At 41.1% G+C, this 12,633-nt stretch overlaps 1 protein-coding gene across 2 annotated transcripts in view; it reads left to right on the forward strand.

Annotated features, from left to right (window-relative positions):
• LOC5575894 (zinc finger protein 836) overlaps positions 1–12,633 on the forward strand; it is a 38,529-nt gene that overhangs the window by 23,491 nt on the left and 2,405 nt on the right. The window contains exons 1-2 of one of the 2 annotated variants that reach the window (XM_001655848.2): positions 132–386; positions 4,145–5,133. In XM_001655848.2, coding sequence (XP_001655898.2) covers positions 234–386; positions 4,145–5,133 — 1,142 coding nt within the window. In that variant the 5' untranslated portion in view covers positions 132–233. Of the gene's footprint in view, positions 1–131; positions 387–4,144; positions 5,134–12,633 lie in introns of those variants that run through there. The other variant, XM_021841605.1, reaches the window with a different exon arrangement.

Here is a 12,633-nt window from a genome sequence, read left to right on the forward strand (position 1 = left end):
GGCTTTTAGGGCGAGTTCAGAAGTTATGCGAGATTTGTTGATGATCCAATTTTTGGGAATCTATTACCTTTTCTATCTTCAGGTACCTTGTGCCTGTCCTACGCGTCTTACGGCGTAAGCACGCAGCCATTAATTGTGTATAAACAGTCTTCTTGGTTAGTTGCTGCAAAAATCATTCGAATCAAAATTATTACTTTTTTCAGTATTTCAACGGAAGATAATTGTGTTAAATCATGACGTTGTTCAATCTGGAACAGTTTCCAGACGTGTGCCGCCTGTGCATGAAGGCGGATTCCAAAAAATCCCACTCAATACATGATAATTTCGAGGCAATCCCGATGAAGATCGTAGCATTCCTGGAGGAAGTTACATTCCGCACCGCGGAGGTAAGTCGGCATATCGTCACACAGTAGTCTATGCGTTTGGGGTAGGCGGGGCAAGATGAGCACGATCAAAGAATACTTAAACATTCTTATTTTGGTTAAATTGGTAACCATTTATGTTTTACATTATTACAGTCAACTCTCCCTTACTCGATATTTCGTATCTCGATATCGAGCTAGAGAACCATAGTAAAAGGGTTTGTTCACAAATTTCATAACGCTGAAGGGGGTGGGTGGGTATCCTCAAAATGTTATGACTCATACAAAATTTGCAAGATAGTCATACAAAAAGTGTTACGATGGAGTGGGTGGTTGTCGATAATAGCCATTTTCAGTGTTATGAAATTTGAGAAAAAAAAACTCAAAATTGGTTTTTATGACTATCTTAATGATTCTTTGGATCGTATTTGCACTGGTTTTGTGTTCTATAACTCGATGGTCCGTTGATTAAAAGCAGTCATCAACGATGCAGCTGAGAGCAACGTCGGGTTCGGCAACGGAGTCGACGGAACGATTGGTTCGACGAGGAGTGCCAGGAGGTTTTGGACGAGAAGAATGCAGCGCGGGCGGTCATGCTGCAGCAAGGGACCCGGCAGAACGTGGAACGCTATAGACGGAAACGGCAACAGCAGACCCGCCTCTTTCGGGAGAAAAAACGCCGCCTGGAGCAGACGGAGTGCGAGGAGATGAAACAGCTGTGCTGGTCTCAAGAAACGCGTAAGTTCTATCAGAAGCTCAACGCATCCTGCAACGGCTCCGTGCCGCGAGCCGAGATGTGCAAGGATAAGGATGGGAGCATTTTGACGGACGAGCGTGAGGTGATCGAAAGGTGGAAGCAGCACTTCGACGAATATCTGAATGGCGCTGAGAGCACAGGCAATGACGGACGGGACAACGGAGCAAATGCCTTAGTCAGTATGCGGGCGATGGAAACCAACCAGCCCCCACTTTGAGGGAGGTTAAGGATGCCATTCACCTGCTCAAGAACAATAAAGCTGCTGGTAAGGATGGTATCGGAGCTGAACTCATAGAGATGGATCCGGAGAAGCTTTGTCTGCACCGGCTGATAGGCACAATCTGGGAGACAGAACAGCTACCGGAAGAGTGAAAGGAGTTATCAAGCCGGCTTCGGTGACGGCCGATCGACAACGGACCAGATCTTTACTATGCGGTAAATCCTCCAAAAATATGAATACCAGGTCCCAAAGCATCACCATTTCATCGATTTCAAGGCGGCATACGACAGTATCGACCGCGTAGAGCTATGGAAAATCATGGACGAGAACAGCTTTCCCGGGAAGCTCACGAGACTGATAAGAGCGACGATGGAAGGTGCGCAAAATTGTGTGAAGGTTTCAGGCGAACACTCCACTTCGTTTGGATCCCACCGGGGACTACGACAAGGTGATGGACTTTCGTGCCTGTTGTTCAATATTGATCTAGAAGGTGTTATGCGGAGAGCCGGACTTAACACCCGGGGTACGCTTTTCAAGAGATCCAGTCAATTTGTTTGCTTCGCGGATGATATGGACATCGTCGGCCGAACATTTGAAAAGGTGGCAGACCTGTACACTCGCCTGAAACGCGAGGCAGCAAATGTTGGACTGGTGGTGAATGCGACCAAGACAAAGTACACGCTAGCTGGTGGGACCGAGCGCGACAGGGCTCGCCTAGGTAGCAGTGTTACGATAGACGGGGATACGTTCGAGGTGGTCGACGAGTTCGTTTACCTTGGATCCTTGCTGACGGCTGACAATAAAGTTTGCCGTGAAATACGGAGGCGCATCATAAGTGGAAGTCGGGCATACTATGGCCTCCACAAGAAGCTGCGATCAAAAAAGATTCACGCCCGCACCAAATGTACAATGTACAAAACGCTCTACGGGCATGAATCGTGGACCATGCTCGAGGAGGACCTGCAAGCACTTGGAGTCTTCGAACGTTGGGTACTTAGGACAATCTTTGGTGTGCAGGAAAACGGTGGGTGGCGGCGAAGGATGAACCACGAGCTCGCTCAACTCTACGGCGAACCCAGTATCCAGAAGGTGGCCAAAGCTGAATACGATGGGCAGGGCATGTTGCAAGAATGCCGGACAGCAACCCTGCAAAGATGGTGTTCGCTTCGGATCCGGTTGGTACAACAAGGCGAGCTAGGTGGGCGGATCAAGTGCGTATTGATTTGGCGAGCGTGGGGCAGCACCGAGGATGGAGAGATGCGGCCACGAACCGAGTATTGTGGCGTGAAATTGTTGATTCAGTGTTATCTGTCTAGATGTTAACTAAATAAATGAAACTCGATGGTCCCTTCGATATCGAATTAGGTAGAGTTGACTGTACTTTACCCTCTAAAGCTATACATTCCAAAAAATTGTCAGGTATGATTAATTGCAAAAACATATAGCCGTTTTCCACAATGCTTTTCATAGAACTCTTATTTAGAAATCCTACAGATATACTGCGTATACTCGCATAAAGGAATCCCATAGAATGCGAGTATGGGCAGTACACGCAAACAAATTTTGTTGTATAATCTACCGAATGCATGGTAGAATTAAGAACTGCACCAAAGATTTTCAACCGACTACAAAAATCTGTTAAGTTTACTATAATCTGGTGAAAATCACTGAGCAGTGCAGTAAATTAGACTATGTCCATAGTAGCATCCACTACAAAGCATTGTATTTCAATCCGTGACACCCACCGTACAACACAGTGTGGTCAAAAGTATGATGCTAAACTTCTCAAATCTAGAATGTTTCTAGTCAAAAATACTACAACTCTAGATAAATCAACAGAAGAAATTTTCTTGTGTAGTGATGTTGACTATGTTTTGTCAACATGTAGTCGGTTGAAAATCGTTGGTGCAGTTCTTAATTTTACCATGGATTCAGTAGTTTCTACAATAAAAATCATTTCAGTGTATAGTTCATGAGGAAAATCATATATTGCTGTTTGCATTTGACGTGCAAATCCAGTCTAACTGCGCTTCAAACGCTGTAACACAAAGTAACCAAAGGATACTAAGCAACTATGATCCACATCACCGCCAACCTAGCAAAGAAAACCAATCTTTCACTTTGCCTTCCTTGATATTGCTGTGTGCGTTTGAGATGCAAATATCAAATGCGGGAACACCAAATGCGGTAAGATATTCCTCAAGTAATGCGATGTCATAGATAGATTTTTCTTGTTAGGTCGGCGGCGATTTAGATAATCGTTGCTAGATGTCCTTTGATTGTTTTTTTTCCGCATTTGGAGCACATTTGGTGAAGATTTGCACCTCAAATGCAAACAGCAATAATAATCTTAATGGATGTCAAAATATGGCGAAATGTGTTGCGATGTTACCGATTCATGATGAAGCTTTGTCTGGACTGGATTACTAATTTGATTAGTTCTCGTTTGTTTTTTTTTTTTTTGTAAATTTACAGTGAATTCTTCCAATCATTTCAAACAAAATTGCTATAAGACTATTCATGAATTAAAAGCAAGATCTTTGATTGATAAAAATAAATAACGAGGTCCTTTAGGTATTCTTGGGTAGATTTTTGTTAAGATTTATTTTGAATGGACGGGTTTCCCACAACTAACATAGAAAGTTAAGCAGTACTCATGAATTTGTAAAACATTAAAAAGACCTCCTAATTTGTAAAACTCTTAAAATGACACCTGAGCCTAATAAATAAATTGATTATGTAAAAGCTTCAAAGGATTAAAGTCGCTTTCAATTATCTGTTCCATCTATTCTTACCTTCTTCCAGAATAAGGCTGAACTTCTGCCGAAATCCATATGCGATCCTTGTGTCAACTACCTGTCGGAGTTTGCCGTCTACCGGAATAGGATGGCACTCACGTTCCGGTTCATGGAGGCTCTAGTTGATCTGAAACAATCCAACGCTAAGCCAATCACCGCCCTCTTCAAAGATAGCAAGCGCGAACTGGAGTCACTTTTCAGGGAGCTTTCAATTTGCAGCAAACCGGATCCACAGGTCGAAGATCTGCTGCTGGAGTTTGAATCGTACAACTCGGTCAACTGCGATGCTCTCGTCAAAGTGGAGATGGAGCAAGGTTCCGAGCCGGACGATGATGATGGGCACGATGATGTCCACGATGATCTCGATGATCCCGATTTTGAATGCGTCGATGAGCCAGAAGATGAAGTCGAAACAAAACCCAGTAAAAAAACACGCAAGAAATCTCATTCAAAAACTAAATCGAGCGAATTGTCCAGTGACGATGAACCGTTAGTAAAAAAGAAAGCTAAAGTTAAGTCCCCTCGATCAACTGGTTCTACCCCTGCAGCACAAAACAGCACCACCAAACGGGTTGGTCGTCCGAGGATTCATCCGGAAGGAAGGCATCTTGAGGAACCGTGGTCTTGCGATAAGTGCAAATTCAAAACTAAATACCGAGTCGCCGTTGAACGCCACAAGAAGGTTCACGAGCGGCGTGAGAAGCGAATTTATCCGTGTTCCATTTGTGGAGAGGTGTTCAAAACCAATGATGAAATGCGTAACCATGGCTTGGTGCATCCGGAGAACCAGTTTGTGTGCGAAATGTGCGGTGCATCGCTGAAGAGCGCAACCTCACTGAAGTCGCACATGGAACGGCATGAAGACAAACGAAAGTATTCCTGTCAATATTGCGAATATGCAGCCTACACGAAAATCAATCTAACTGCACACTTGCAAATCCATGCCTCCGATAATGCCGTGCTGAAATGCGAAATCTGTGGTACCACGTTCCGGAAGTAAGTATGACGCCATATTCAGGGCTGAAAGTAGGTCTCTTTTTAGAGAGTTGGTTTCTATTCTAATGCAAGTCTCAAAAAAGTCTTTATTTTAAGTGGAAAGTCTCTAAAGTCTCTTTTTTAACCAAAATGATCCATGAAGTATTTTTTTTTTAAATTTTTATTAGTATCATTCCAAACATTACATTCATTTTTTATCTAAGTGGTCTGTGTTATAAAACACTATCATCCTGATTTGGTAAAACTAAATTAAGCTTTTAATTAACATATTTTTAACAACATATTACATTTAATTTGCCGTAGCAGTTCAGATTGTTTACAGGTGGGTCGATACCACCTGCTTATAAGAGAAAAAACGCTTTCAATTACCTTAGTTTAATTTAACCTAGATATACAGGTCGGACTCGATTATCCGGCATTTTAGACTCGATTATCTGGAATTTGATTTTTGATATTCATTTTTATGCATAAATTGAAGATAATTTCGTATTGCAATATACAATGTGAATGGTTTTGCAGTTTTGGACGTAGGTAAGAAAAAGGGGGCTTAAAAAGGGTTTTTTGTGTATGCCGGTCAAAACAATTTTTTTCTTCTCAAGCCCCCTAACGTTCCTAGAAATAATTTCTGGCTACGCCACTGCATCACATAAATCAAACAACGATAAAAGATAATATTCAAGTTCTTTTATCGTTGATTTTAATTTTTCTTTTAGTGATTCGATTATCCGGAGTGAAAAAAAATCGATACTCCGGATAATCGAGTCCGACCTGTATAACGTGTTTATCGTGGCAATAGAACATTGCAATGATTTTTGTCTAAAATTGTTAATAATTTTATTCGACATAAGTTCAAAATGTTCAATAGACAGCAATTTTCAACCTGGACAAACTTGTAGAAAAAAATCATGCTTCTAAATGATCAGGATCTTGACATACAATGATTTTCATAGATAGGAAGTCACCATCTTGTTTTCCAGACCGCCATCTTGGATTCCAAAATGTTCAATTGAAAGCAGTTTTCAACCTGAGATACAATGATTTTCATGAACCAGAAATCGCCATATTGTTTTCTAGGCCGCCATATTGGATTCCAGAATGTTCAATTAAAATCAATTTTCAACCTGGACAAACTTGTAGAAAAAATCATGCTTCTACATGTTCAGGATCTTGAGATACAATAATTTTTAAGGATCGGAAGTCGCCATCTTGTTTTCCAGACCGCCATCTTGGATTCCAAAATGTTCAATTTAAAGCAATTTTCAATCTGGACAAACTTGTAGAAAAAATCATCCTAAGTAATCACAAGCATTATATCATTGCCTTAATTTGATCGAAAGTCAACATGTTTTGTATTAATAATGTTATCATGCATTTATTCAATAACTGTCAAGCAATGATCAATTTGATTAACATTGTGAATGCTCTGTAGCATTATTTTAATTCAGCATTATGCTAACCGTTTAGAGTTAATATACAAGTTATGCAAGTCATACAAGATTACATAACCTCATTAAACGCACTCGAATCTGTAATAAATACGTAAGACGATCGAGCACGTTTGTACTCGCTCATTACGTTTTGTGGGATATGGAAGAAGAACAATTTTTATAATGAAATGACTTTCTTTCATCTCGAACCCCCATTTCATGATCTATTAATATATGTATTCATTCAGAATTGTTGTATTTTATCTTTGACTCTTTTATTCTTTTATGTCGATCAATTTCTCTCCCCTGAAATCTTTTAATGCACTAGGGCTTTGTTTTGTGGGTTAAGTTCTATTGTTTCCTCTATTGATGTTTCATTTGGCGAGGAAAGGAAATCACTGTTGTTCAATCGCCGAAGAGAATTCTTTCTATTCGTAATAACTGAGCGAATAGTACCACACACAGGCTTCGTTTATTAGGAACTTTTATCCTACCTTATCACATCAGCAGCTTTAGCAAAGGGCATCAACGCGCCAGGCATCCAGCACACCATCATCCTAGTTGTGGGTTCGAATCCTGATTCGAACAAAAAAAAATTATTAACATGGTAGAGAAAGCCAACGGATTTATTGTTTTGTTTACTTTTAAGCCCTAAATATACATAATTTTAAGCTAATATACATCATGAACCCTAAAAATACAGTTGACAGCCACCGCTCGTAGACATCGGACGCGTTCTGTTTCATCGGTTTCTTTTCGAGTTTTTTCGCTATGAGTATCGAGCGCAAGAATACTTTGGTGGTCGATTTCGGCATCCTACCAGTGCGACCGGATGTACCGAAGATACATCAGTTTCTGGAGAAGGAAATCCAACTCCAACTATCGGAAGTGGAAAACATACAGCTGAACAGTATTCGAAACTGTGTCTTCATAGAAGTTAAAGATAGCGAGACCGCTGCTCGCTATCAGAAGCACCACAACAATAGGCACGTTATTTACCACGAGGACAAAGGTTTCAAAATCCCGGTATATGTAGAGAGCGAAGCTGTGCCAGTGCGCGTTCTCGATCTACCGCCGGCTATGAAACATACCACTGTGATCGATTTTCTAACGCAATACGGTGAAGTCAAATCCGTCACTAGAGAGCGCTGGAAGAACTTCTTCCCAGGCATCTACAACGGAGTCCGTGTGTTGCATATGAAACTTAAACAGCAAATTCCATCATTCGTGACTATTTCGGGACATCTAACCGGAATCTCGTACCCCGGCCAGCAAAAGTCATGTAGGTGGTGCGAAAGAGCCGCTCACCCCGGGCAGAAGTGCAATACATCGATCTCAAAAAATCAAACGCCGTCTACATCAACCACAGCTCAAACAGTACCTTCAAGCAGCGAGAAAGGATGCCTGCTCAACCCTGACCACTTCACTCCACTCAATCAAACCATACCAAATTCATCATCACCCAAGCAAAATGAACTGACAACCGTACCTACAACACGCGACGATAACCAGCAGAAAACAACCACTGCAAAGAACGAGAACGCCAACGACGACAACAACGGGGACGATAGCACATCATCGGATGGAATTGATACATCGAACAAGCGGCGGCGGTCGGCCAGACTGGCGAACGAGAGAAAAAAAATCTGTTCAAGCCAGGCATCTCTGAACAGCTGTCAATCAAGCGTTGATAGTTGTGTTAAGAGGAACGGTATTTCTTCGGACAAAATAGTCCAAATGAGTTAATTTCTATTAATCTTAGATAAGATTTTTATTGTAATTAAAACACAAAAAGACATTCGGCTCCGTATGCTCTCGGGCGCATGAGCCTTCCAAATAAAGTTTAAGAAAAAAAAAAAAAAACCCTAAAAATACAAACATAAATGCTTTAGTAGGGCTTGTGCATTGAAACTGCTTTACCAAGTATTGCATTAATTTGATTATTGTGGGGCCCTTTCCCACTTTAATTATGCTTTATAAAGCTCTCAAAGATTATGTCACTTTAAAACAAAATCTGATAGCACACTATACTGCCCATAAAAGCATAACTGTCCCAGGGGAAGGACCTGGTGTGGTGGTTAGAACACACGCCTCTCACGCCGAGGACCTGGGATCGAATCCCATCCCCGAGATAGTCACTAAAATTTCAGTGACGACTTCCTTCGGAATTTCACGAGATGAATTAGCCCAGGGCTAAAAATCTCGTTAATAAAGATAGAAAAAAAAAAATAACTGTCCCATATTGATTTTCGACCCAACACATTATTTCGTCGCAACATCCATGTTTTAATGTATATTTTATCATCCATATAAAAATTAACACACTTTGTTTGAAAATATTGTGGGAAAATATGAAGTTGATGCAGTCCCCTGTTGTAAAATAAAGGCATAACAGTCTCTCTATATGAACTTTCAACCTAAATAACAACTGCAAAACGTGAATTATGTTCAATTTTATATTTTTCGATAATCAATAGAAGCAAAATGAGTTGTCTGTGCGGTTGTGTTAAATAAAATTGGTATGTAGAAATGAAATAGAAAACTATGAATATTTGTATGAACAGGCAAACTTCAATCTTTAAGTGCCATTTTCTCAATGTCTACTTTTTCCATATGGGACAGTTATGCTTTTATGGGCAGTATAGAGCAAACATAAAGTATTCATATAGCTTCGTGGTTACTTGGGATGATTCTAAATTATCAGGATCTTGAGATACAATGATTTCAATGAAATTAATTTTTAAATTTTTCAGGGTTTCGTTTGGACCCATTTGCTACCATTTGTGACTATGCGGTTTTTCGATTTCGAAAACAAACGTATTTGCTCAGAACTGAATTTTGTTTAGTTTTGGAATGCTACGCCTCCAACTACGTCACATGTTAGCACCAATGATCTATACATTTGCCTCATGTGAAACTCTTTTGAATCCACTAATAACTGTATAAAAGTAGTGGTCCACAAAAAAATATTCTCCTATTTGTTGGTAATAGTGAAATTATAATTGATAAGTGGTGTTGCCAGTAATCGCTACTCCAATTTGAGTCTTTTCCCCTTCGACTAAATAAGATTGCTTGATGTCGTACGTAACCATCAACGTATCTGACATCCATGCAAGCGAGCAGCCGGCGTAAAATTAGAAAAATAAAAAAAGCAAAATGCTGTGATCAAATGATTGTTTTTAGCACAGTTTGGTGAAATTTTATGTTTTTTTCATCAGAAATCAACCAGTTATTGTTCTTTAATTAACAAGTAGTGAAAGTAAACTGTGTTGGAGGTTCTACGTTCGGCGAAAGTGGTGAAATTCTGCGAAAAGTGTTCTTCGTTCGCAGGCGGATAAGTGTAAACAATAGTAGCAAAGTTAAACGTCCGTGTTGAAAATTAGCACGGTTCATGAATTTTTTGAACCAGCTACTAGTATTAAAACTACGGAAATTGTAAGGTAATAGTGTTCTGATGTCTCGTTGGCAATTTGGGAGTGAACTTAGTGTAGGTAAGTGACATATTTTGAGAAATAATTTAGACTTCCAGAAATGTGTTTGTATACAGTCGACTCTCCACTTCTCGATGTTCTAAATCTCGATATCTCTCCCTATGTCGATGATTGCTTCGGTCTCTTCATTCTGCATACGATTTCTCTCTCCATATCTCGATATCCTCCTTATCTCGATATCTCCATATCTCGATGTGTTCCTGTTGATTGTTTGTTCCCAATTTTCTCTCCATCTGTCGATATGAACATTATCTAAGGTTACTAGACCAGATTTAAGCAATTCAGAACAATTCGGAAACTCGAAATGAAGTTTGTTTGTTTATTATTTTCCTAGTAACGGAGTGATTTTCAATCTAGTGTTCATTAAATTAATGTTCTTTGTCTCGATCTCTCCCTATCTCGATGGTCCCTTCGATATCGAGATGTGGAGAGGCGACTGTATGTGAGGAAGCCATTTTCACTGCCATGCAACCGGATGTCGCAACTGCATATGCGCAGAACCTCGAGGCTGCATTACCGAAAGAGGATGAGCTGGATGAAGCCCCTCTTGACTGCTGGAAAACAGTAAAATCAGCTGAGAGCAACGTCGGGTACGTGGGACAGAGTCGAAGGAACAATTGTTTCGACGAGGAATGTAGGCAGATTCTGGAATAGAATAATGTAGTGCGGAAGGTCATGCTTTGGCAAAGGACCAAGCAGAACGTGGACCGTTATAGACGCAAATGGCAACAGCAGACCCGACTCGGGAGAAAAAACGTTACTTGGATGACACGGACTGCGAGGAGATGGAACAGCTGTGCTGCTCTCAAGAAACACGGAAGTTCTATTTATTTATTTATTCGTATTTAATCCATCTGACCTAAAATTTGTCTTAATAGCAAACAAAACGAGCAACAAACGTCAACATTACACGAAATGCACACTTAACTACATATGTCTAAAGTATTCAGCAAATCGATTACAAAGCGTCGCCATGGACCGATGCACGAGTTCACTATTTGACGTTTGAGCGGTGCCGTGTTATTTATGTACCCATGGCAACGCGTGAATTTGGCACCGCTCAAACGTCAGATTAGTGAACTCGTGCATCGGTCCATGGACCTATGCACGGGTTCACTATTTGACGTTTTAGCGGTGCCGTGTTTTTTATGTCACCATGGAAACTAGTGAATTCGGCACCGCTCAAACGTCAAATTAGTGAACTCGTGCATCGGTCCATAGTGATGGTCAAATCAAAGACATGATAAATTTCAGAGTGTTCCGACTGCCGAGACTGGCAAAATTCCGTCTACGCAGATTCCGCTCCGGAGCGTAAATGCTAACATCAGCCAGAAGGGATGGCGAATCGATCCCGATCAACCAGTGTTACAATTTCGTTATAGATCTTTGTCCAGCGATGACGATCGCCAACGATTCAAAACGAATCTATATCGATCGCTTACGAAAATCACTGACTGGTTGACCGGGATGTCCCCTCGAAGCAACTTGGCTACAAAAGTGGCTTGCGATACACAACGCCTGTTCTCCAAAGTATCAATCCCCAATAAACGTCAGCGGTCTTCGTAAGGAGGCAGGTTACTAGGATCACGCCAAGGCGTGGCGCAGGAATTTTCACTGAACAGATTCAATTCGGATAATCCAGCTGGCGTGGAAAGGACACCACACTATCGCAGCAAATTCCAGAATCGAACGAACTAGAGCGCATCAGTAAAAGGCAGATACAGCGGGTCGCTGAAACCTTCTGTTACCTTCAGAACAAAACCAAGCTGTTTGTTTGCTCTCGAAACGATGCCATTGAAGTGGTAGTTGAACGTGAATTATTCGTCTAACAACCAAACACCCAAATCACGGACAAGTTGTACTCGTTCAAGCGTTGCACCAGATAGCGTGTATTAGAAACGAATAGGGTTCCGCTTTCGGTTAAACTATATAACTTGTCATTTTCAATGCTCAACGTCATTGCAATGTTTTTACGTGAACACCACGCTTTGAAAGAATTCAACAATTTCTGAAGGTGATGGCAGTCATCCAAGGAGTCGCCGATCATATAGACTTTTGTATCATCGGCGTAGAAAAGTGTGGTCCCGGACGGTAACACTAGAGATGCGTCGTTGATGAATAGCGAAAACAACAAAGGCCCAAGATTGCTGCCATGTGACACTCCGGATTGTAAATTTGTAAATGAGCTCGTCTCATTAGAGCCTATTTTTACGCATAACGATCGGTTGGTGAGATATGATTCAAACCAATCAATGAAGCTATCGGATACGCTACATTTGCGAAGTATTTGTAGAAGGATTCCGTGGTCAACACGATCAAACGCCGCCTTCAAGTCCAGATACACTGCGTCCACCTGTTTACCAGCATCGATCGCTCGTATGCATTGCGAAGAAAACTCAACGAGGTTAGCAGCGACGGACCTTTTCGGGAAGAAACCATGCTGATCACTGGAGATGTACTGTTTGCAGCTATTGAATAAGGAGTCGTTGATGATAATTTCAAATACCTTTGACCAGACGCATAGTGAAATAATACCACGGCAATTACTCACTCTACGTTTGTCACCTTTCTTATGATTTGGA

The sequence above is a fragment of the Aedes aegypti genome, chromosome 2 (genome assembly GCF_002204515.2).
Source record: "Aedes aegypti strain LVP_AGWG chromosome 2, AaegL5.0 Primary Assembly, whole genome shotgun sequence".
In the NCBI taxonomy this organism is placed as follows: domain Eukaryota; kingdom Metazoa; phylum Arthropoda; class Insecta; order Diptera; family Culicidae; genus Aedes; species Aedes aegypti.